Genomic DNA, 27163 nt, shown 5'->3' with positions numbered 1-27163 from the left:
TGGAGATATTCAAAATGCGCCTGGATGCAATCCTGTGCAATGTGCTCTAGGTGACCCTGCTTGAGCAGGGGGGTTGGACTAGATGATCTCCAGAGGTCCCTTCCAACCTCAGTGATTCTGTGATTCTGTGATTCTGTGAAAAAAAAGCCATTAACAATCTCTCAAAGTGGTCTACCTAACAGCAAATTTATCCTTACACCAATCAAGGACCAGTTTTCTCACTCTCTCAGATGCTCGCTCTTCAAGCCTGCTTATGAACAGGTGCCTCTCACAATACCAAAGGCCTGTTAGCTTGCAGTATCCAGGTACATTAGAACAACTGCTAAGATTTTAAAAGAACCATCCATGCCCACTAAGAGCTGCAAGAGCACGTCTGTCCAAACGTGGACARAGATAAGAAAACTGATGGCACTTACCTCCGACGCCATTACAGCGAGATGTCATTTCCCAGAGGACCAAAGCCATGGAGTACACATCTGTTTGCTTGAAGGACTCCACGTTCTCTAGGTTCATCCTGGACTCCAGAACCTCAGGGGCCATGTACCTTGCTGTGCCAACCTACAGGAAGGGAGGTAGGAGAGTGCTCAAGAGCTGAAAATGTAATTCATGTTTTAGATTCTGCTGTGACTTGACTTTGGCTTTCATAGAAACTGTGCCATTTGACATGTACCCAACAATGCAGGCTATACTTGCCACAGGTCATATTTTCTGCTGCCAGGGGAATCTTGCATTGTCTTGACTACCAACTTACTTGCACTTCCCTTGGTAAAAACTAAACTCTAAAAAAAAAACCAAACAAAAAAAAAGGAAGCCCTTGGTAGCTTCCTAAACAAATGATTTTGCTACTGACAAGTTTTCTCACGCTTTGGCTGTTCACAGAGATAAACTCTGCTCTTTGGCAGTTGCCGTTTACTGAGTGCCTCTCAGATGAGCATGAAACACATTGTATTCTTTCACGCTGCATATTATAGGGTTAACTATTTCTTTTCATGGTATGTCTTAAAACCAAAGTGGTAAAATGCAGGCCTGGCAGAAGAAAACAAATACACAAATACTGAATGCAGAAGCACACATTTGACCCATTGTGTGAAAAATGCTTCTCATAAAGTTTATACATGTTGAGTGATTTTCAGCAATGATTTTAGCAGCTTTGTTGTGCTCTAGATTATGACCTAATGAGCCATTGGACTGCACTACAGTCATCGCTGTGGAGCCCAGCAGCAAACAGGACTGCAAAAGATTATTTCAGTTATAGGGTCTGCAATTGCAGGCAGCCACATCACAAATGTATAGTCCTGAGGGAGCCCTACAACATCCATTTTACATGCTTCTGCAAACATGTCTTATCACCTCAGGCTCAGGCCAATTGGGAAAAAGTGCCACAAAAAGTGTAATGCACCATAAGAAGACAGCAGGAGAGTTCAAGGACATTGCTTCTGTCATACGACCTTGCAACAGCAGAGAATTCCCTAGTCAAAAATACCCAAAGAGTATTCTTTATAAACAGAGGAAAGCAAAATACCTCTGCAATTGATCCCAAAGATACATTGCTTATAATACAGTCTGTGATGAATTTAAGGCCAAGCTTGTAAGCAACACTCATACAAAGAASAAGCATTTAGGAGGAGGATGTCTCAGCACCACTGAGTACACCAGCATCTCCCTGCCCTACAAAACATGAAAACTCTGCAGCGAAGGCTGTTCCTACCCTCCATCCCTTCTCCAACACACACCTTCTTCCCCAAGCAGATCTTCTCCACAACATGAGAAGGGATACCTGCACACTACGGCCCATAGTCCCCCCTCTCCCAAATCCCACTGATTTTAACAAGAGTTAATGGTGCTCAAATACAGATTCTTAACATTGGCACAAAGTGCCATTCTTTTCTGGCAACATTTCGCACCACCTTTGCAACAGTGAAAATGATTATGTAGCTTTACAGGACAATGGATGACGAAGCCATATAACTGAAAAGTACAATGGGAAACGCAGAGAAAATTTAAAATGACTTCAAGAATGATATCAAGTCAATCACATTTCCTTCCTGCTTAGGATATATCATCTGTTCTTCTCCGTTTCTGTCCTTTTAGATTATTAGGTCTTTGGGTCAAAGATACTTTTCCTGTATCTTTGGAAACTCAAGTCCWGAGTCTCAAAGGCATTTTTAAGTACCTAAACTCCAGCAATTGCTTGCCGCTCTGGAATCTAGATATGCTTTCTTTTTGCAAAGACCAGTCTGCATTTCAGTTCTTACTTCTCCAAAACTTCTAGTGAGGGACCAGCTCTCTTCCTTTGGTATAATAACATTTTGGGGACTTTTTGATCTTTTTTACTGGAGCCCTCATATTTCTCACATGCTGTTAGGAGGTGTTTTGTGGCCTGAGGTGTGTCAGTCAGAGCAGCAGCAGATATCCCTTCTTATCTGACTGAGGAGACCATAAGGTCGCCAATCCTGTTGAGACGAGGAACTGATGGCCTTGCTGGCGCCTACCAGTTCTTTGAACACAATGGGACAAAGGTCCAGATTTATGCACCCACATTAAGGAATGTCAGCAAATATTACCCATCATGGATGGGCAGACCACAAAGATTCTAACGGGGAAAAASATGTTTTCCAGCCAGTCACTAAGGGCACTGGTATTCTATAGTCAATAAAGGCTACCTTTGCATTATATGGAAGTGTAGTTGGGTAAATGGGAAATAAGATGGCTTTGTACTCCAAACATTCTGCCTTGAATATTACCACCTAAGGCTGACCAGAAAAATGAGAAAATATTTTATTTATTTGCTTATTTATTATTTGTGAACCTATATATAATTATACATGGTAATTAAATAGGGATTAATTCACTTAATACATGGTCTGAATTTATAGCACAGGAGTTTTCATCAAAARAGCCAATATTTAGAGATGCACTTGAAGGATTTCATTTTCAAAGCATTCATAAATATCCTCCTGGCATCCCTGTGAAGTAGATGAGTATTATCCATGCTACCTAGTTGAAAAGGCAACAACAGGGCAATTATTTCTATTTGACATTCTTGCATTTGTTTGCATATGGGTAAAGTACCATAATCTTAAACAGGCTTATTTTTGGCCTTTTAAAGGGATGATCTATCTCTCCATTTATCTGCTCACTCCTCCTGGGGACAGAGGACTGACTTCACATATGCTGGGGTACACCAGAAGTGGGTCCACTCACACAAAGCGGTAGTACAGTCAGGCCTGGAAACTGTGGCACAACATCACAATGTGGAGCACATCCTTATCGTATGTGTATGTGCATGGCAGCAGCACTACAAACAGTAGCTRACAAACCCATATGTACTTCAGTGTAAATGTATATAGAGGATGGTTGCACTGTGTATGTATGTGGGTCTCTGATCATAACAAAACTTTCATCACACTGCTGTCACTGTTGTTCTAATGTTAAGTTTAGAGTTTCTTTCTTTATAAACAGTCACATTTATTTCTAACAATTTTAAATAGATAAGGCAGCATGTTATTTTTTCTCCTCTTTTCACCCCAGCAGCTGACACACCAACTGGTATAAAACACATACCTCTTCAAGCTTTTAACTTACCTGTCCACTGTTAGCCAAATCATCCACAGACAGAGAAGGATCCAGCCTCAGGGATAACCCAAAGTCACAGAGACAGCAGGTTAAATCATTTTTCACCAGGATGTTGGAGCTCTTCAGGTCTCTGTGCACGATAGGTGTTTTGGGACGACCACAGGGCGTGTGATCGCTATGCAGATGGGCGATCCCTCGGGCCAAGGACCCACCCAGTTTCCAGAGGTCCTCCCAGCTGATAATGTGCCGTGTGAGGTATTCCTGCAAGTTTCCTCTAGCATGGAAGGCAGTGATCAACCAATACTGTTTACCAAGATCTGTCTTGCGCTCCTCTGCTGTCAGGAATTGGAGGATGTTCTCGTGTTTGAGGTTAACATCTGAAAAAATGTCTTTCTCTGTTTTCCAGGAGGCATATTCTTCATAGGGGAAGATCTTGACTGCCACGGTTTCATACTGCTCAGATGTGTTTTGCTTCAATTTGGCTTTATACACTTCAGCAAACCTTCCTTTGCCAACAACAATGTCCAACTCAATGGGCAGCAATTCTGTGTTGTGGTTGATGTTGTTGGCACAAGTAGAGCTGATGTCTGAGCGGTCATCATCTAACATAATAGCACAAACATCACTGCAGTCCTTATGCTTCCTAGGCTTAACATTCTTCTCCCATGCCTTGTTGAGCTTCCTCTTCTTATGAGTGCGGTAGGCGTAAAATATAACAATCACAGCAACAGAAATCACCAGTAATGGGACAAGACTTATGATTGTGACTTTGGAAATTTCATCTTTCTCTTCTGGTTTATGGGGGTTCTCTGTAAAGGAAAACAGAAGGAAGGCATGGTTGAAGTTTATACATTAAACAATATCTTAGCTTTATGTATACAGGAGGCTGTCAGTAATCTATAATCTGATTTTTATCCAAAGCACAACTCATGATTTCCTCCACTAACAGTAAGTAATAAAAATGATCACTAGTTTCTTACCTCTAAATGCTGTTTTGTAAATAGGCCTCCACTTATCAGCACTTCACTGTCTGCTTATTTTATAAGAAGCCAGAATAGAATGAGCAAGAAACTAATGTAATTTAATAGATTTGTTCTTCTCTCAGGCTCTTATACATTATGGATGAAAACTTCACTTTCCTGAAACTGATAGCCAAAATCTTCTGCACTTACTTTGACAGATATGCCCTTTAACCAGTAATTACAAGAAAACATTAATTTTTTTAAGAGGAACTGGACTGATAAATAAATAGACAATGCAGCACGTGAATTCCCACTTGCCCAGTTACTACTCCAAATCCAGCATATTTTGGTAGGATCCCTCCAATGACATCTTCAGCGAGCTTGTACATGCACAACCACTTCATCCTAATATTCAAGCACACTATGTATGCCTGCACACACATCTGAAAAGCATTYTCATACTTAGATGTCTGTGAAAGAGCGTCGCTAAAATAAATTCAAATGCTTTATGTACGCAAGTGTTTGAATCCTACAGGCACAGTCAGGCATGTATGACACATCTGAGAATTGTCACACCATGTATTTTCTGCACAGATTTATGTAACTGAAAACATCCTGTGTGTCATTTGCTGGTTGTTCACTGGCTGCCATGTTGCAAAACAGTAGGTGGTTTAGTGCAAACTTCTTAGCTGGTGAAGTCTATAACGTATTCTTAGGGGACCAACCACAAGGCACAAGAGTGTGTGCTGCCCTTTCATCTCTAGAAGTGACCCTTCTAGGTCAGTTTGGGGGATTTTTTAGAGAAGGGAAGCTCATGCAATTGAGGCCTTTGTGCAAAAACCTAAGAACCTAAGTTCTCACTGCTTACAAGAAAACAGTTTTCTCTTGAAAATAAATGAGGGAGGGAGGAACAGAGTTTATTTTACTGTGCTTTAGTGGATTTCTGAACCCGATTTGATTGGGCCCATGGAAATGCAGTCTCCTAGCCCATTTCTTCCTTTGAGTCAGTGCAAATGTACTATATTATCTTTGTGGAGGGAGGGAGAGGATTGATTGGAAGAGGCCCTAGGGGTCTAATCTGAAAGGATTAAAACAACTGAAGTGGTAACAAAAGTGGCTCATGCTGGCAGCACGACACTCTGGGGGATCATTATAGCAATGTCACTGACTCAGGTTCTGCGTATCAGGCCAAATAAGTCAATATGAAAAAGAAAAGTATAATAAGCTCTGAGGGAAAGTTGCCACTAACTACATCAGACAAAAGCCCCTGTTTCCCCTAAACTGTGCAGGAGAAAAGCTTCTCAAAATGAAGGTGAGCCATGCTGAAAGGGATGGGGGAAAAGAGTTTACAATTAGAACGAGCAGTACCTCTTACCCTCCAATTTCACCTACAATCACTTTTTACATTAAGAACACAGTTAGTTGGCAAGCAGCAGGGGCCATCAGCCATTCAAAGGCAGGTGACAGGACATATGAAGAGTACATTCTTTACTTGGAAGAAGGCATGAATCCTGAACCACGATTTGCTTCCTCTGTTTGAAAGGTTCATCAATCAGATGTACAGCAAGTAACTCAATCCTAGCCTCTCTGATAGGGTTTCAAGGAAGCGAAAGTCTCTTTCTAGCACTGACATTCCCAGCTAGCACAGGTTAGTGGCACTCCTTAATAGCACCCCTGCTTCACCTACAAAGATATGCATTTACTTTTACTTATGCAAATGAACCTTTTAAGCTCAGAACCAGATCAAGCCTTCTCCCAAACCCATGCAATCCACATATCATCTTTCTCAAGTAATTTACCTTGGCACCAAATGTTAGTAACACACCTATATTTAAAAGTTTATCACAGATTAGCTGTGTTCCTTCTGCTTCTCAACCTGTTGAAGAGAAGGAGCAAATACCCAGATTTCTTGCAGCTCTTACTGGAGGAGTATAGTTAGAAAGTCCCATGCCACTGCTGGTAAACAGAAGTCTTACATTGCTTATTCCTGTGTGCATTCTTTGCTCTCAGAAAACCTGCTTTGTAAAGATCTAGGAAAACATCCTGGCGCGGACAACTGATTATTTCACTAGAATGGCTCTGTTTTGCAGTTTTGGCTGCAAGCAGGGCACAATTTTGTGAACGCAACTGTGATCTGTAACAATCAGATAAGGTAGTTTTGACGAGCATGTGTGGGGTTCTGCTGCTTTCTTTTTCTCCTGACCACAGCCAAGAATACTTAGTTTGGACTCTGCTGTTGGAACTGAACGATATGTCACCTACATCATGTGGTGTAACTGTTAACAGAGATTAGTGTGCCATTTTAGGGAACTCTAAGCCCTTTTTCTTTGCCTTAGAGCTGCAATATGTAGTCCAGATATTTGAAATGTAGATGTCTCTCTAAATGAGGGAGAAAAAAATCCCAGATATATTAGTTGTCTTTCAAATTTCTCCTCACGACTCCAGGTAGCTGGGTGAACATGCAGATCTAACTAAGAAGAAAGAAACTGGCCCAGAGCCTCCATTTCATGACTATTATGGCTACCCTGCCTGCCTGAGGGTCTCTGGCCATTTCTATTACGTCCAAGTGTGGCCTGTATTACTTTGACCTAAAACTGAGAAGTCTCCAGCAGACTTCACAGACCCTTTGGCTCATCCTCTTCTTGTTAAAGAGAAAGTTCTGCCTGTGGTACAGGGGGATTTCTGGTGGGAGGGAGGGAGAAATTTGATGTTGCAAATGGCACTTGGAAAAGAATGAAAAAAGAAATGTGAACAAAGCAGAGGCTGAGCAGTTTGGCCACTTCCCCTGAGCCCTGTATTGTCCTGCAGCCCTGCTGCAAAGTGTCACATCCACTTTGGCAGAGGTCTTTGGAGGAAGCAGGGAGGAAAGGGGTGAAAAGCATATGGCTGCACATCCTGCACAGCAGGGACAAAGCGTGTGCTCATTTTCAGCTTTGGCCCAATCAAAGCTCACGGAGTGCAGGAACGAGCACCAAACAGGGAGAACTGTKAGTTAGGATTTCCGTTGCTGAGCCTCGAGCTTAGAAAGAAGGGACTGAGCTGCCTGCCAGCAGGATTAAGGGGGAAAGCAGCAGCACAGAGCTGGTGGCACTGACGGCTGGTCCAAGTAAACACTTCTGTAACTGCTTATAATTTTGACTGCTGATTTGACCAAAACAGTATCAGCCTTTCCAGCACAGCTGAGGTTGGGGTACTTCTCAGATGAACCAGTGTACAAAGTCAGGGTGGGATCAAAATTGAGAGTGTATCTGTATGTTTGCATAGTGACTAGYCAACATTTCCTGGCTTGACAGCAGGAATCTAAGAATAAATATGTTCATCTGCTTACAGATAAATGCTTATTAAACAAAACTCATAATTTTGTAAATGCCAGTGCGGCCTCCTCTTTTTCAACACCCTTATGAGCAAAACACGGCTGAACAGGCAGGCAAGAAAATGGTTAAATAAAACAGCCTTTCAGGTTTTGAAACATGTTCCTAAATAACTTTCCCCACCCAGAACTATTATTCAGACAGGTCAGTCATTCTCAAATTTCAAAAGAGCCTATTAAAATAGTGTAACAATAGAGAAGTCTAGCTAAAAGAAAGCTTCCTGTATGTGGTTTAAACTAAGCACAAGTCATCTGCACAACCCTTAACACTACCTAACCCTTTAGGGAATAGCGCTCAGGTGCCGAGGAAAATGGAAACCCTGCACAGCCCTTGTTCAGTCAGGAATCTTCAAAGCACATAATCGATTTGCCTGCCAATTCTTTAGGTTGGATTTTGTGCCTTTGATTGAACTTTGGTATCACTGAACTTTGGAAACAAGAAATAAAGCAATGCCAATAAAATTGGCGCCCATGCTTTAATGCACAGGGCAGCACAAATGCACAGCTAGTACTGACAGAACTGCTTTAATGCTGTTCGATGCTTGTGCTGTTTCTCAAGTTGCTGCCTATTCATTTGCTAGTCAAAGCCACAGAGCAGGGCAAGAATATATTCCATATTGGCAGAAATCACATTAAACATATCAATACTGATGTATTGCAAGCTTAGTGTCTACTGTCTCAACAACCTCTAGAAACACAGTCACAAAATATGGGCCACAACCTGGCCTGTGATCCATTTTTTTTGCGGGCTCCTGAGACACAAAGCAGCCCTTTGAGCTGACTGGAGGACGAAAACTCCGTTTTGCAGCAATTCTGACGTTTCAAAGTTTGGTTTCAATGCCACACTGGAATGAAAACTAAAACCTTTTGAATGTTTTCGCATAAACAGAATTCTGTTCAAATGTTGCAATTTGGCAAGAGATGTGAGTATTTAATCCCCACCAGTGAGAGGACTAGTCTGGGGTATGGGAGCTCCAAGTTCAAGTCCTGATTTGTTTGATTCAGGGAAGAGCTTTTCATCTCTGATTATTCTGAATCAGGCAAAATGTGAGTTTAAACCTTGAGTGCTTGCTGATTTCTGGGCAAGACACTTGGAAATAAAATATGAAAAAGTCTGTCTGTCTCTCTAGCGCTACTTTCTTGTTGAAAACTAATTCCACAAAATGTTTCAATTTCAGTGAAATGAAATTTCACGGACTCTGACCAGCTGTTTTGGTTAACTTAGTTTTTCTCCACAGAAGAATCACCAAGGGATGAAGAAACTCTGTAACTGACCCCCTCCTGTTCCTTCCTGATTTTGGTCTTAGAATTAAACCAATTTGGAATTATTCAGCAAAACATTTTTAGTTGGGAAATATTCCTGTACTTTAACCAGAAACCCTTCTTTTGGGGACAAAATGGGGAATGTGGGATGCTCCAACTTTTATGTTTAAAAACTTCTCCTAATTTTATGGGAATTAGTTTTTGGGTGAGGGGGTTCATTGCTTTTACTCTTTGTGAGCTTTTTCCTTAGGAAAATGGTTGACCTGACACAAAATACTTGGAAATAATCAAATACAAATGCTGCACCTTGAACTAACCTGTATTTTTTATCCTGACAGTACATTTGAAAATTTTTAATTTTCCATCCTTGCTTGAGAGTAAGAATTTTTTTTTCAACTTAACATTTTTGTGTGGCAGAAAATCAGTTCCTCCCCTCCCTCAGCTCTTTGCTGAACCATAATGGCAGATGCAATAGATTATTAGACTTTAAAACCAGAGTGGATGATTAACAGTCTCTACATTGCTACCCAGTAGAAAATAAGCATGGCATTTCTTTTAGACTTTCCTGAAAGTGAAATTTGTGCAGCCAGTTCCTGAATTTGAAAGAGGGTTTTTTTGTTGTTGTTGTTTTTGTTTTTTTTGGAACTAGCTAAATCTAGACTATCAAGATTAGTAACTTGCATTTGATCTACACATCTTTACCTTTTAGTTTAAAGAGGATACTGCCAAGGCATCCAAAAACCCAATGACAGTATCTGCTGAAGCAGCCCCTTGGAGAGGCACTAGCACCAGTAGCTGGCAGGTCTATTCAGCCTGTTGTAGAGGCTCAGAGCTAGAAAAGCAACCAGGCAAAGCCATCTCTAGAGTCTATTTCTAAAGCTCCGTTTCTAAAGCACCACCACCCTCATGGCTCAGAATTTGGGCCTGAGGATGCTTGCTCAAAGGCGTGGGAACTCATTCCTTTGGCCTTTTGGTTATTCATCAGTCTGAACATTGCTCAGCAGTCAGCATACAACTTGCAAACCAGTGCTCAGCCCTCAGAGCCCTTAATGCAGTCCAGTGCTCAGTTCTACCACTTACCCTCTTCTCCTGAGAGGTGGGAAGGCAGCAGTATGAGCAGTTTTGGAGAGCAGTGGCGCACTTGGGGCTGCTCTCTCCTGGGGGCCAACAGCTCTGCCCTAGACACATGACTGCCTACGTTGGGGTGATCAAGGCTCGGACATCTCTATTATGCCTGGGGAGAACCCCCAGTTACATGACCCAGTTACATGATGGAAGAGTCATGCATATGCATCTGCCACCTGATGGGAATGGCTGCATCTTCATCATGTCGTGGGGGCAGGAGGGCAGGCAACTTGATTGCCACTGGATGGTCTACTTCAGTGGAAAGGCTGGACAGCAATGATGCAGTGGATATTTAATCTATTGTAAGAAGAATTTTGTGTTTCAACTGATTGCCAAGTATGCACTCTGGAGGTTTAAGAAACTGTTAGGCTCTAAGACAGAACAAATAGTTTGTTGCTGTTTTTTTTTCCTTCACTGTTGGCTAGAAAGTATAATTCCTTGGTTTTCTGGCACAGCACCCATTTGTTTAAAATGTCCCACCCCTGGTTGCATTTCCTTCTTATCTCTCCCATTCTAATAGGTCACTTAAATGGGTGTGTACCTGGCATCTCTCACACATTTTGACAGTTGTAGCTGAGCTTTTCTCCTCAGTGATATGAAAACCAACATGATCTAATTTTACATGATGTAGCTGTGTTTCTGTGACACATGCCTCAGTTACACAACTCAGTGTCTCCTGCTGTTTGCTAGTGGTTTTCTGGAACAAATCAATCTCTCCAGCTTCAATATGTTCCAACAGATGCCACACATTAACCACTATTTTTACTCTCAGCCTGAGTTTCACCCCTCCAACCTTTCCCAAAATATTATGTTGCCAGTGTTAGTTACAGTTTGTTTCTGTCTGTAATTATTAGTCTCTTCCATGACAACCTGATAAAAGGTTGGCCACATTCCCACAGTTATTAAGCTCTCAAGTGACGCAAATTGTAACAAATATGCCAACCAGACTCTAAGAGAACTACCTAGTTTGTTTTTACATAAATCTGTAACTGAGCTCTGCATGGTTATTTTTCTAGGAAGCACACAATAAAAATAAAACAGAGCAAAACAAAAATTTGCCTTCTTTTGCCTCTTTCCCTTCTATTTGCTTTCTATCCCRCTAAGTGAATCAGACGCTCAGCCCCTCCTTAGGTTACATACAGCTGCAGGCTTTGGGTGGGTCTCTGTGGCTGCAAATACCTAAGAGAAACAACGCGAACAATGCCAATATACAAGCAATGAGAGGTTCTGTGCAACATTATGCAATGCTACTGACCTCTTTTACCCGACAGCGGGAAGACGGTTACCTTCTGAACATGTTAGCTGGATAACAGAAAAACAGATTAATGAAAGCCTTTGTTAAAATCCACTTGGGTGCGGTCCAGCTGTAATCATGTCCCTTCTGCTGTTCCTTGAGCACTGGAAAACTCATCGCATGAGTATTTATGGCCTGGCGGCTGTTTGTGCACAGGTCTTAAGTCTGCTCTTAAGTCTGAGATCCTTCTATGTAGTCAAGCAAAAATCACTAAAGCTTTGACTCTAGCAAGGAGAGGAAGAGGAGAGAAAGAAAGGAAAAGACAGGGGCAACATGTTAGAGACAAGCGAGACATACCGAGTTAAGGAAACTCTAAAACATTATCAATGCTTGGCTGCGGTCTCTGCGCATTGTGGAGGCATGCCCGTGGTCATTCAGGGAGCTGAACAATACCACGTCTCCCAGGTAACAACCGTACACAATGAGTAATCACAGCACTTGACACACAGCTAATCCATAGGCTGTAATTTGTTCAGGCAAATGATTCAGGAAACGGCCACAATTGATTAATCAAATACTTACGTCTCTAACACTCTCAATTAACAAACTTAGGAAAACTATGATCAATGTGAAGATTGTTAGCAGCACAACATCCTCCCCTCCTCCAGCACACTTCCCCAAACAGCTCCATTATCTCCATGAACTCCTGTTGACCAGTTAAGTCATCTCTATTACTGAAATTTTGCTGTTTTAAGGCAACTGCTTGGATGACTCAGGCAACCATTATAACTTGTATACACAGTTGCTACTAAAGGTTTCTTCCATGCTATGACATGATGGGGTGGGAATGCCCAAAATAATGATCTAATCTTGCAGTACATGAGGAATAAAGACAGTCTACCTGAATATTCCCACTGACACCTACTTGCAAGCTACATGGAGGTCTAGATGACATAGCAAGACAGGTGAGAATGAAAAATAGTCACCATGTAAAAAAAACAAAATGAAATAACTCTAAAAGAGCTGGGCTATAGATCTGCAGTGCATTTCCAACTCTCTGCATTTTCACTTGGGTTTGAACCAGATGTCCAGGATAACAACTGCATATATGACAACAGCACACATGATCCTGTGGTTTAAGGGATCTGTTTTTTTGTCTGTAGTCTCCAACGTGGAGGTCACCCTTTCATACGCAGCTGAATGAATTTATCTGAACGAGCCTGCACAAAATGAAAGAGTTGCACTGGTAACAGGCAGATTATGCATAACACTGCATAACACGCAAGTACCCCATCTCCTATGCTACAGTGACTGGTCATCTCTGCCCATGGAAAACAGGTCAGACATGAGGCTGGAAAGAGCACAGTCCTCTTCCTTTGCATAAACAAGCCTTGACCTCAGCCAACTAGCTTAGGATTGTAATAAAAAACAAAAACAAAAACAACAACAAAAATACTTTGTTAGTGATTTGTCAGGCTCCCACTGGCTGATTAATAAAGGCTGGGAGATGGTGTGGCAAAGGGAACGCTGAGGAACGAAGCTGGCCAAACACCAAGAGAAGCCTGGCATTGTGCAGACAGCTAGAGACAGCTTTGGTTCTTCACAACAGGCTAAAATTTATGAAGAGAATGCAAAAAGTTTTGTACAGAAGAACCACCAGACACTACTAGACAGCAGGAAGGAAAAACCCTGGTAGTTCAGTCCTGCACTCATCTTTTCCATGACAGGAGGACAAGGCCCCTGTGTCTGCCACCTAGCCAACATCTCCGTAGCCAACCAGGGCTTTTCTTCCCCCTTTTTGGCTAATCTTTTCCTGCGTTTTTACTCTGTGGCTTTGCCTTCTAGTAACACTGACATTAGACATTTGAGTAAATAATAATTAAAACAGATTGGCATTGAGTTTTGCTGTGAGAAGCATTCTTACACCCACAGGGATGTAAGCTGCTTGCCATTCACCCACAATTATGTTTGGCAAAAAAAGAGAAGGATTGAAAAATAGGGTAGCCAAATTTACAATGGCTACCTGTCTCTGGATATTATTTCCCTGAGAACTACAGAACATTGTTTGGAATGGCTATGCACAAAGTATTTTCCACCAGCTACTTGTGGCCTGAAATGCCAGTGATCAGAATCAGGGCCAGAAGCCCCCGACACAGCAGAATTACAGGCATATTTAGGCACATGTCTAGTTTGAGTGTATCTTGTTTATTTTGCAGATTGGCAATTTAAACGAAAGTCCATACAAGAAACAGACATTTGATTTGGATATAACCACTTCAAATATTTCCAAAGCCACTCTTAAGTGAGTCACAATACCTCACACTACCCAAAATCTTTAGATGTTTGTGTCTAAATATGGAGTCAGGAGGTTTACCTTTCACCATCAGGGACTGATACACGCTGACAGAGCCATAAAGCAATTCTTTTATAAGCAACAACAGCTCAGCTGTGAATCACTGGAATGTAGTGACTAACCTCTGGTGGAAATTAGAACCTGTTGCTTCACCCACGCGAGTATTTCTTACCTCAGCAACACCAGGARCAAAATAAATCTGGTTTGTCTTAAATGTGTATCCAGCAGGATGAAGAGTTAGAACACTGATCATTTATAGCAATAACTTCAAAGGAAAAGTGCTAATTAATAGGTGAAGGAATACAACCTTTCTTATAATCTTAGTTTCTGCTAATAAGCAAGTACAATCCCATTTTGATCAGGTCTTCTTAGACTAGCTTTTGTCCACTCTGCCTAAACAGAAAAGACATGCTAAAACATAGCAAAAATCTTTACTCTGGTGTACAACTAGAGAGAAAAAAACCAAGCAAGAACAATGTACAGAATAGATCTGGATGACAGTCATTCTAAAGGCAAAATTATTACAGGCTATTATCTAGTTGTCTGGAGGAGCCGTGGACCAGCTGGCTGTGATGTTCTGCTCAAAGTTAAACACAGACAGGAAACCGCATGTCTGATACTGTAAAAATCGTTTGTCTTCCTGCCATGGCTAAGCAGGCAAGCAACCCAAAGGGGCTGTTTTTGTTTAAAAGTAACACTAATCCACAACAATGAAATAGGAATGGCAAAGCCTCAATCTCCTCCCGCCCTTTCAGAGTTAAGGCTTGCGCTTGTGAATGAACTGGAAATGTTACAACTGAAGCTTTATGTTGCTTCAATTTTTATCTGTAGTTATTCACTTAGTACGTGTGAATGCAGAGCACAGCTTTCATGACTCACCTACAGTGCTAACAGCACATGACCTGGAAGGAAAAGCTGAACTTAACCGAAGAGTGAAAGGAATTAGATTAACAAGGCCAGGTTTTCATTTACACTACAGATCATTTTAGGCTGCTTTGGCAGTGTGAGGGGGCTGCAGAGTAGATGGGAATGAAGGCACTTAATGTTGGATTTATGGAATGGTTCTCATAAACATAAGCACAGAAGACACACATTTGACAGACTGATTATATTTGGCTATATAGCCCCAGGAGAAACTGCCATAACATGACTAATTTATAACAAATTAGCCAAAATCCACAAGAGTGTGGTTAGCTTTGTATAGAAACTCCAGTCAGTTGATAGACAGCAAGATCTTTTCACTGGGAACATGTTCCCTTTGATAAAATCAAGGCAATCTGTTAGAATTAGGTCCTGGGTCTACTGCCTGTGCTCACATCAGTAGCTGTATTTACTTCAGCTTTGTTGAAGTCCACCTGAGTAAGGGCTGGTCATGCAACCATGGATCGGCTGTCAGGTTGTCTGGTTTCAAATCAAGCTTGGGGAGGAGAGGAGGAAGAGGTAAGGAGGTGGCACTAGATAGAGACAGCCTGGACCAATGGGGCAAAGACTTTTTAGCTTGCCCTTGGCTAATCTGGTACGGTGTTGCAACCTAAACTAGTTAGCCTCCTTGGAGGGCTGAGAACTATTCATGCAGTTCTCCACCTCAGCCTCAGTGCAGCTGTGCATCATATTTCGCAAAAGTGGAAGTACTACCCCAATCTTTCGTTATCTCCCCCTTGTTATACCCCTTTTCCTGAGAAACTTACAGGTGGTAGGCATGGGTGCAGTGTGCCATAGTCACTTAGAAGTGTGTGCACACAAAGCTCACCACAGAAGATCTCACACTTGCCTGTGAAAAACCTGATGGAGTCTCAGGTAAAGAATTATGGTGGGATCTAGCTGGTGGGAGAACAAAGTGAAGTGTGTGCATGCACACACACATGCATTTGTGTGTGCAGCACAAGGTAGGCCAGGGGCTGTACACAACTATGCTGCCTTTACTGTATTTGCAGTGGTCACTACAGGCATTCATGAACCAGAATGGGGACAGGTTCTCTGGTTACACATTTGTGAGTCCCTCTGTACTCAGATTTGACTGGTATAATTGAACTCAAATACATGACCCTGAGCTGTAGTAAACGTGAGGTAGCTTATCCAGCAGCAAAGGAAACTTCTAGGTACTTCCTGCCYATCACAGAACAAGAAAGTGCAGATGGGCAGTTACCACAGAGAAGCTGACTTTAAATTCACACTCTATCAAGTTAATTAGTAGGAACTGATCTATATATACAGGTGCCATGATATGGCAATAYAGCCTTCTAGAAAAGGCTAGAACTTAAATATGGCATTTGCCTCTTGTTTGTGTATTATAATGTAATTAGCCTATGCTGCACTTTGGTGTGTCAACAGTACAACTTTAAGCAGGTTGCTTTCATGATTAAAGCAACTTTTAAGTGCAGCATCTTGGGATGAGTATCAGAAGTGCTTCAAAAGGAGGACAGCCTGGCAGGAAGAAATATCCCCTGGAAACATAAAAGAAAGGTGGARATTTTGCAAGACTCAGAAGAGACCAAAATATCCTCAGCCACTGGAAGTTTTCCATCAGAAACTGCAACTCCAAAGTCCATTGGTAGGATAGGTTTTATATTGCTTGCAAGGCACAACACAGAAATGCAGGGAAAATTATTAAACCTACCTGCTGAAAAAATGAGCATGTCATTGCATTCTTCTCCTGTACAGGAACACATGAACATCAATCCTCCATCTTCCTTCTTTTCTTTCATTAGACACTTCTCTGAGCTGAAGTCATCCAACATGTGACCATAGAGTGTTTTCTGTGGATCGTGGCATATTGTTTCTAATGTCTTATTTTCATCATTCTGTCTCCTAAAAACGAAAAGGAGAAAATTGAAATCAAAGAAGGAATATTTTACAAATGGAACAGACAGGACTGTGCTTGGCTGAAGTTTGCCTCTTTTGTGAACTCAAATGGGATTTAAAGAATTTCGTATGTTTTTCTCTGGCTTTCATGGATGGGGTAAATTTTCTGGACTCCTCCCCACTGAGGCATTTGTACAGCGGCACAGCTATCCCTGTATCACATTACACTAAGCTGTAATGAGTGCCTTTGAAAATCTCACCCCAAATTATTCAAGCTAATGCTCAGTGAACTCCTGTGAACCTCACAGCATATTTTTGGTTTTTGTGGTCACTGTGCAGACAGTAAAAATCTGTGGGAAATTATGATAAAAACTGAATGATTTCCTCAAAATCTGAGGAATTTCTACTGGGTTGGCTTTTTTGTTTTGTTTTTGAAGCCTACAATCAGCATAATTTCTGCACTGAATGAGTTAGCCTCAGCATTTTTATTTTGGAAAAAAAAAAAAAAAGATAGAACTGGTGCAAACCAGTGTTGCCTGTCAGGGAAATATTTACAGCTTAAAATCTGTCCCACATTCACAGGTTTTGCTATGGTCCACAGATTACCTTTCATTGACACAAGACACAGACGGGAAGGGCAATTTAAATACAGTTCTCAACTCACTTGTCTTCTGGATAACTTGGCACGAAACATCCAGAATGTACCTTAAATTGTACTATAGCCACTCTGTGTGGCAATAGCAAACACTGAGCACTTACTCTAGGAACACAGGAAAAGTGCATGCTGGACATTCTGTATTTCCTTCTGCATTGTATGGTGTCTGCATCCAATTATGTTGAATATCATCAAGTCAATGGACACAACTAGTCCATCAGAAAAAAAATTAATCATGCTTTTCTGTAAGTAGTTCTAATTACACTCCTAACTCAGCAGGAAATACTTAGTTCTGTTGCTTTTATCCAATTATGAACCTTGAAAGGCTGGTTTTGGTTTTCTTTGGTAGGATTGGCTTACTGTTTATGGGAGAGCAAAATCCTGGTTTTTAGACTGCAAGGCAAGTTTAGATTCAAGAATCCCTAAAAAAAGTGTATAAGTCATTTTCGTATGCCTTTGATTTTTCAGAACTAGGCACACACTGTATAAAAGTTAATATATTTAAACCAAAGATAGTATATACAGAGAGGATTTTTCCCCATTAAGAGAAAGCATTTCCACCTATAAATGGTAAATAAGGCTCTGGTGATAGATGTACATAATCTAGTTTGTTATTAAACCTAGAGAGAACTGCTTTTCTTCAGCAAATGCCACCACGATCTTCTCTGAGTCTCAAATTCTGTTTCTACTCTTTGAGTGCTGTGGGTGGATGCAGTCTAATGGTTTGAGCAAAAACATGCCTCTTTTCCAATAACAGCGTAAGCTGGAACAGAACTCCTTTAAAAAAAAATCCCCAGAACATTTCATATCAGAATTGTTGTTAACCTCAAGTAACTCTCAGTATGCTGAGCACAGATACAAGTTGGAAGCGAGACAGCAGAGCCTGGTGAGGTAGCAGGGAGATTCCGAATATCACATCAAGGAAAGTACTAAGTAATGATGGATGAGGGTGTGCTCCCCTCCTTGCCTGTATGAAGAAATAACTTACCATATAGCAACACAGACTTCATTATTATTCTCACAAATAGCAGTGATGTTGCAGTTGCTCTTGCACTCATGTTGGTTTAAGCAGGTTGTTACTTTAATGTCACAAAATTTGCACAAGTTGGGCATCTGAAATCCATTTTCCTTATTCCTGTCTACAGGTGACATAATTTCAGTTTATATTAAAAAAAAAGAAAAAGAAAAAAAAAGACAGAGAGAGAGAGAAGAAAACTCATTAATAATGGTAAATTAACAGATTGTATTATTGCTCATTATGAAGGTAAGTTTTTCATCAGCAGCCCTCCCACCTTACATTAGAAAATCTCTGATCTTGCCCAGTTACCAATTTTCTTTGCAACAGGGAATGTGCCACTCTGTCTAGACCAGGATAATCAAAGTGAATTTGCAAAGTGAAGTCAACTTCTATTGACTTCAGGGGGAGCAGAAGTTGCTCTGTGATCTGCAGAATCGAGCTTGCTTTGAGTTCAGTTTGCACTGAATAAAATACTCTGCAGTTACTCATCTGCATTATTCACAGGCAGTATACTGGTCCCATGTGCAGGATATTGCATCATGCYCTGTGTACCACAATAACTGTAGATACCACAGTGCAAAGCATGCTGGGAATGCACATTAGGTGGGTGACATCCTTATGACATGGCTCTTGATCGATTTTGCAAACATGTCTTCACTAACCTAAGGCATAACCTGGGTGTTACCCCTAATTTGATTTCTGCTCACATAGAAAAACCTATAGCTGGGACTGATGGCCAGCTTAAGGTAGATGGTCTGCCAGAGGCTATGGATGAAACTCAAGTTGGAAATGCAACAGGGTATCTGTGCAGCAACAGGGCATCTGTGCCGCTCCTGTAGGCTGCTGCTAGACTGTTATGGGGCTAACTCAAGCAAAATTGCAATGAAAGCCTGCCTTGTGAAATCCTATACTGACTCAACAGCTACGTTTCTGCACCCAGGCATTGAAGAATTTACTTGCTTATTGGTTCCAAAAAAGTCTTAGCACTCTCTCTCTACTTCACTGTGGTAGCAGTAATGGAAGAGATGTTATTTATCCCAATGTATGAATTTCAGGAAATGTATTTTTAGTTCAAAAGCTATTCTGAAAAGCCAGCATGACTACAAGGAACAGAAAATGCCAACATAAACTTTTTTCTAAAGCTAAAATGAATATGCAACTATCTGAAGTGGAGTAGACTGACTACAACAGTTTCAATCTGATTCGCTTTGTAACATATTTGGAAAAGTGGGCTGAGCCAATGTAAGGCGATGCCGGGCTTTATGGGGTACAACACTTCTCTTGTAGCCACCTGTGTGTTAAAACTATGTTCATATTGTTCTAGATGGCCAAATGTTGCTAGTCAACCAATAACAGGCAACCAGGGATTTGTAATTTCCCCCTTTTTCCTCCATTAGCTGAGAAATTAATTTTTTTTCCTTCTAGAACTTTACTATTTACTACCATTAAAAATGTTTCATTGAAGGAATTAAATATACAYGCTTTTTCCAGAAAAAAATAAAAAGACTCCTTGCTAACATTTTCAATGGATTTCTGAGCCATTGTGAGGGACTGAGAGAAAAGTCTCTCCATCCCGCCTCATCCAAATCACATGTCCTTCTCATTGCTAGCATGCTGTGGTACTGACCTAAGGTTTCTGATCTTACTGCCATTTGTAATCAATGGCAAAACTCCCAATGATTTTAATGGTATAGAAGAAGCTCCTGCATGCAGGGGAGGGTTAGGATGAGCTCACTGGGAGCACTTAGGGTGGAGAATGCTGGCAATATGTTACAAGCTGGCTGAATTTTAAGCCTGAGGTAAACATTTCTTCTCCTTAATTATTTGTGTTGCAGTAATTCCCAAAAGTGGTGTACAAGAACAAAGCCTCATTGAAGTAGGTGTGGTAGGAACTCAAAAGGTCTTGAATCTAATACTGTATAAAATATATATTAATAAACTCCTCATGATGGCAAACTGCTCCTCTCTTTTGCATGGTACCTCCTATTTACCAAATTTTCAAGAGACACTGATAGCTGTATTCATTTAGCTAGTTCACAATAATGATCAAGCACCTCGATAAAGTGGGCCTGTCCCTGTACCCTGTAAGAGACAATCTATGGTCCTAAAAGCCTGTATTAAGGAGGCATTGCTTTCAAAGATGGGCCACAGAGATTGACTCACCCAAGCTCACACAGGGGGCAGCTCCTGCATCTACACCACACAACTGAGCACAGCGAACAGACATCTGGTGCTCAAACTGGATGTACTTTAGCTGCATCTACACTGCCTTCAGCTCTCAGCTAATGCAGCTCTGTGTTTCACTGCGCAGCTGTAGCACCGGGTGGGTCTGTCTCAGACATTGCCCATTCCTCTCTGGCCCCCTCAACACTTATGATAGGCACATGATCCTCACAAATGATGCATAAGTTACTCCATCCCCCAAAAAGGGCTTTTTCATTAGGGTCCAATATCACACTGGAAAACTGTCCAGCTAATCCAAACCATCTGCACAGCTTAAGTATCGTCCTGTTACATGATTAGTTTTGACTTGAACAAGATTAACTTGGGAAGGGCTAACCAAATGTAGACAACCTGAGCCAAAAGCCACAAGAAGGCAGATCCCTAGGTGACTGCTTTGAGCACATTATGTTTGTTGATAGGCAGGGCTCATTTCTGTGTTGTCCCCAGCTATGCCAGGTTCTGCCAAGACTCACCCACTGGAACAAACTGATGAAAATATGTTTGGACCTCCTCCAAGGAGGGATCTCCAAACCAAGCAACTTGATTAAAAAAACAAAACAAAACAAAACAAAACAAATACTAGCTGGGAAGCAGCAATCCCCTGCAAGGTCACAAACCTTAAGTTTCTAAGTCAAGAATCGTTGCCTTTAATTCAATCAATAATACTCAGCAAAATGCTGAGTAGTTAGGGCCAGTTAATTTCTAAACAGGTTAAATTAAGGGCAAAAGCTAATGGTGTTTAGGACTTCCAGAACTGATTGCACTTGAATTTTCTCCCCAAAATTCTCATAATAAAGGCTGACAAGGCAGTGCCTCTTTTTTTCATTTCTCTGGCAGTTCAAGGTACATGGATGAACTGTCCAGGTGTACAAACCTTTTTCCACACTTCAGCATCTGATTTAAATTGAGACTGAAGTTTACTTTCCTTGATACTGTCATATTGCTCCATCAGGTGTTGATGTGTTGTTTGTTACTTCAGCTCTACTTTGTCCACTCTGACAATTCAGGTATCCAGTTAGTTCCAAACTAAGTGGGTTAAAGCCAAGTTTCACTTTCTCCTATGAGGCTGATACTGAAATGGGACTTGTCAATCTCTGAAAAGGGCCTGAGAAGAAATCCAGAACCAGATGTGAACCTCATCTTCACTGTCTTCTGATCACAGCCTGCTACCAGAATCTGAACAGTTAGAAATCAAGGAAAGACAAGTCTGCTTCCAAGTCACATGAACTCAGACCTGTCTCTAATCAACTGAAATCCTGCCAGGAAAATGACAAGTTGGTATGGCTCTTCCCTAAGGAGGTGTATTCACTCATCCCCTGCTGGGCCCACAAGCAATGAGTGGTCCATGAACAGCAACATTGCTCCTTTTTTGGTATTTACTTGAATGCCCATCTCTAAAACTACTTGACTACTTTATTGCCTAGTTCACACCACACCAGCCAACTCTTCGAGGCTTTCTCTTATTCAGGTGACCAAGGTCACTTAAACACTTTGGACAAAAGCAATCTTTCAATATGTATAAACCTGACTGTGCATGTAATGGGAAAATCAACTGAGAAAACCCAGAATTGCATGCCTGTAGGAAGTCATTCTAAAATGTGTGTGCTTGTTTCCTGAAATGTGAGTTTTGTCATCTACTCTCTAATGTTTGTTCTCTTATTTTGACGTGTGCAGGAAGACTAATTTTAGCTTTCCTTGCTTCTTTGTCCATGAACTGGGCTCCAAATAAAAGATAGTGGTTTCTTGGCTATGAACCTTTCAACCAATCAGTTCAGCATAGATCAGTCACCCTGGTTAAAAAGCATGGAACATGCAAGCGAACACCCAGGTTTGACGTTATGGAAGAGACACCAGAGCAGCCACATAGAAAATATCAACTCCATGGTTTCTGGTGGAGTCAGGCTTGTGGGACAACACTTTTACTCCATGGTTCACCTCTTATTTATGGCTTCTCAAAACCCTATAAACAGTATGCCTCACCCAAAGCCTATTGACTGTCTTGAAGTTGTTTGCTTTGTGCCTGTTGTTTGTAAATGTGTAACTTTCATTGAGACCTCAGGCTATAGTTTACWTTCCTCATACTTGTTTAGTATCGTTACAGGACTCTCAGCAGCCAATAACATTTAAATAAAGCCAAAACCGACATGCTGTCTTTTTTTAGAATATCTACACTGAAAAACTTCATGTATATCTTAGGATGGATTTCAGAAATATTGGCCAATCTCTCTCACTCCTATCTTGTAAAATACAATTACTACATTTCTCTTCTCTCATCCAGTGCCACTGCCACAAGTATACACACAAAATAGCAATGCTGAGCAGAGAGACCCCATTCCTTCAGAAAATACTTGCTGAGGGACATACTGGGAGGAGAATTCAAGCTACTCAGCTGCTATAAAATAATTCCACCTGATAGGGGAGGCTTGAATTTAAGACTCCACTCCACTATATCATGGAAAACTGCAAGGAAGAGAATGCCTTTATCAGAAAGACACAGAGGAGCTTTTCCTTGTTCTTCCAAAGAGCACAGCTCCAGGATGCCATGTCTAAATTGTCAGTGGCTGAATTGCACCACAGCAGTTCTGAAGAAAGTCCAAGCTGTATTATACCTTCTTCCCCAACAGAGACACACTAGGCTTTGCCAGGAACAGTACTACATATAGCATTTTTTTCTCTTGTGCCTCCCACCTCAGCACATAATCTATAACCTCAGCAGAACTTCATCTATACTGATGAGGTCACTACCAGCATCACAGAAGCGAAGAGAGGTTCTGATGTAAAAGCAACATTCTTTGCCTTCCAGAAATGCCTTCCAAGTATTGATGATTCAACTGCAGGAGGGAGGGGGGCAAGGAAAAGGAGTGATCTGAGCTTTGCATTTAAGACCAGGAAAGATCCTGATGATTATTCTTAATTGCATTGATTATGTTCTGTGCAGTAATACAAGGAAGAAAAGACAGCACCATAATCAACTGGAAGGATTCAAAAATCACAAAATGACAAGACTAGACAGAGAAATCATAGAAATAATAAAAGAATAATAATAATAAAAAAAACAGCTGCTGGGGTTCTCCTTTATTTGCTGCTGCTCTCTGGACAGTTAGGGTGCATTTGAGTCAAGTTTTGAAGCTTTGGCCACAAGCAGGAGGGTTGGAAACTTACTGTCTGACTTGCAAAAATGAAAAATGTTTTTTTAAAAAAAACACAGGAATCTAGGAGCTTGATCTTCAAGAAAAATGTCAGCTCTCATACGATTCATGATAAAATCACAGGAGCTGGCAACACTGCAAATCACCTCATAACTCCCAAGGCAACATCATCAGGGCAACCTTATAAAACAAGATTTTCAAGTTTTCATTTACAGCTCATAATTCTGAGTTTAAGGCCATCATGAGTTGAAATGGAGTGCTACTGTAAGAGAAAGAGCAACTTAGCTGACTAAGTATAAGCACCTAGTGCCATTTTGCACACAGAGCATCTGAAACATCCTCACAGACCCATGGGAGACCTGCTCCCACGTGACAGTCAGATGAAAGTGAGGTGGGATACTCTAGGATGTCTAACCAGCACTTTATTCCCATGTTTGACATCAGAATCCCATCAAGTGAGACTCCAATGAAAGCTATGTTATTGCATGGTAATTATTAAATTAAAAAAACCTAAAAGATGAAAACTAAACTAAAAATATTTTTTATTTTTTAATGAAAAAAACTAAATTTAAATTAAAAAAGAACTCCTACATATGCAAAGTACATATAATCTTATATACAAATTGTAATTGCTGTGGAGTTGTCACTTTTGACACAAGCTTTAACAAGACAGCTCTTTCAGCAGATGCCTGGAATTGCCAATTGGGATGTAAAACGTATAGAAAAATTGATGGATAAATTCTAATTAATTTAGCATAACTGTTTTGTTCTTTCTGATATTCCTAAATGTAGGTCTGAGTAAAAGGTCTCCCTGCCTTTCATGAGTGTCATCGRTGTGTGACACCACAATTCACTGGTTTGGAATTCATTATGTCATAAAAAGAATGTAGCAAAATCCATGGGGAATAGGCAAGAGCAGATGAACTCTCTTTTGTGAAAATATTTCTAATATTGCACTGAAAAGGGAAGAAAACCATCAGGCCTCATGATATAAGTAGCACTCTTTAAACAGAATATTCTTCCTCTATGTTTATGACTTGGAAAATTGGTGTATAGATAGTCACATATTCAAGACAATGAACCATTGTTCTGATCCACAAGCTTGAAATGTATTGCAGCTGCAGAGCCACAAAGGGCGTAATGATCTAGCACTGTAAGACTTACTTGGACATCTTCCACTGACTTTATCAGGAAAAAGTTCAAGCCCGAAATGATGAACAGGATAGCAGAGAAAGCTCACCTTGCTTTAAACTTTGTTTAAGCTCTGAGCATGATTGGGGACAGATTATTTGACATCTTGTGTGATCAAGTCTTGGATTAAAGCCTGCTATGCAAACATTTCACACCTGCTGACGCAGAAGGCAATGGGAAAAAGGTGTACCATTGAGAATGCACCAGAGTGCTCAACTGGAGATGAGGCTTCAGTCATCCTTTAATGCATCCTTCGGCCCTTTCTATCCCAATGTTTTTGAGAATGAATAAACTAGTTACTACCTAGTGCAGAGGATCATGATCAGTGACACAGCTACCAGAGGAACGAGATCTGTGAAACTTCCTGGCTTTTATGAGGCCACCTTCATTATTGAACCTTCATAATTATCAAGTCTGTATCAGCCATTAGCACCCATTGCTTGATACTTGGGATAGATTCACATAGTTCGTGCTGTCTTGGACCACGCTTTGGGCTGCAAGTCCTGCATCTCAGCTATGGTTTACCCCAATAGAACCAACATGAGGAAAGGACTTTCACAAGCATTTTCTTTAAAATTAAAAGCAATGATTATCAGAGTGCTGAGACAGCCTCCTTAAAGCCAAATAGGAGCAATCATTTATGTACAACTAAAATACGTCAGAGGAAAACAGGTTACATTAATGTTTAGTTCACCAGATATTTAGCGGTCTCTGCAGCAGAGAACTACAGTCCTGGAGATTCTTTTGCAGACTCTCTCTGTCTCAACCTGTATCATACAGAGTCATGAATCACACTGACAACACCCTGGTCAGCCCCCTAGCAACTTCCTTCTTTCCCTTGGAAGGTTTTTCACCTCTTGGGTTTCCTTTTGATCTTCAGCCTTCTGGCTTAGCATAACAGCTGCTTTAGTCAGTGGAGCCTTTGTGTAGTGATCGCACTTTTTGTTTGCAAAGCGGTTGGGACCATTGTGTTGCTTTCCTGTCTCATCAAACTTAATTGAGGCTCTGCAGAGAATGAAGACGAAAGTAACTTCCTTTTCATGGGCATACTTCTTCATGAAGTACTTGGAAGACATGTACATCACAGCTCCTCCCTATTATGTAACTGGTCTTGCCTGACATGTTAAAAAAAATTCATCACACCTATCAAATGGCAACAACACAACAAGACACACTACAGTTCACATTCCTGTGATCCATCTATTACAGAGAAGCCCCTAGGAGGTGGAGGGAAAAAACGGTCAGGTGGGGCTTACAGGCCTTCAAAACTATTTATGTGGACTAAGGTCTACTCTTCAGCCATGACTGAGAAGACTACCAGAAAAGAAGACAGCAGACTAGATGAACTGTTCTGAAAAGCTAGATCTAGCCAGAAGTAGTTTGGCCACCCCACCTTACTGAAGGAAAGCCAAAGCAGAATTGGTTCTCAAGGGGAGAGCATTCAAAAACCATTGGATGGACTGCACTGAAATGTAGGAAACCACTATTGCCAACCTGTAGGCAGGCATGGAGTGGGGGAATTTTTGTACAGAGACAAAAGGAAAAGGAGCAGGAGTTAGAAAACTTCATTTAACTCATCTCTGCCGTGGAAGTGTCTGGCTTTTAACAGCATGTGGAACTGGCAAAACTGTGCTTGAGGGATTGCTGCAGGCACTGACACAGACACAGAATCCAATCTGACAGGAGTGAGGGGGAGGGAAAGAACTAGAGAAGATAAGGGAGAGAACAGAATACTAACTTGGAGCTCCTGAAGATAAAACTTATTCCTCTATTTAAAGCAGCAAAACAACATTATTTTTATCCACTACTTCCAAATTGAGCTAACATTGGCAGTTTTAATCATGGGCTTGGTTCTTCTCACTCTTGCAGGGCATGGTACTGAACTACCTCAAACATACCTGAGCTAGCTGTCTTCAGTGAAATTACTCCTGACTGACATTAGTGCAGGTGTGAGAAGAATCAAGCCCAGCACTTAAAATGAAATGTGAACGCATTTTGAAAACCAGGGATAAAAATAATATTATTGTGATGCTTCAAATAATGAAATAGATTTTCATCTGCAGATTTTTAACTTACTGTTCTCTTTCACATTTTCAGGCCACTGTTTAGCACTCCATGGTAGCCCATGGAAGGGGAACAAAAGAATACTGTACCCAGGCAAAAAGGCTGAAAAAAAATCTAAATGATGGCTTCCCATAGGGCACTCAAAAGGACCTTTCATCTTCTCCTGACTTTAACCTGC

The 27163-nt window shown here is 41.1% G+C and overlaps 1 protein-coding gene across 1 annotated transcript in view; it reads right to left on the bottom strand.

The window, feature by feature from the left end:
• TGFBR2 (transforming growth factor beta receptor 2) overlaps positions 1-27163 on the bottom strand; it is a 65096-nt gene that overhangs the window by 17041 nt on the left and 20892 nt on the right. The window contains exons 2-5 of the mRNA XM_026064211.1: positions 18329-18479; positions 16501-16691; positions 3586-4385; positions 417-558 (exon numbers count right to left, since the gene is read on the bottom strand). Coding sequence (XP_025919996.1) covers positions 417-558; positions 3586-4385; positions 16501-16691; positions 18329-18479 — 1284 coding nt within the window. The remainder of the gene's footprint in view (positions 1-416; positions 559-3585; positions 4386-16500; positions 16692-18328; positions 18480-27163) is intronic.

Source organism: Apteryx rowi, unplaced genomic scaffold (assembly GCF_003343035.1).
Source record: "Apteryx rowi isolate R43461 unplaced genomic scaffold, aptRow1 scaffold_210, whole genome shotgun sequence".
In the NCBI taxonomy this organism is placed as follows: domain Eukaryota; kingdom Metazoa; phylum Chordata; class Aves; order Apterygiformes; family Apterygidae; genus Apteryx; species Apteryx rowi.
The sequence above is the reverse complement of the archived record's forward strand: the minus strand, read 5'-3'. Positions and strand labels throughout refer to the sequence as shown.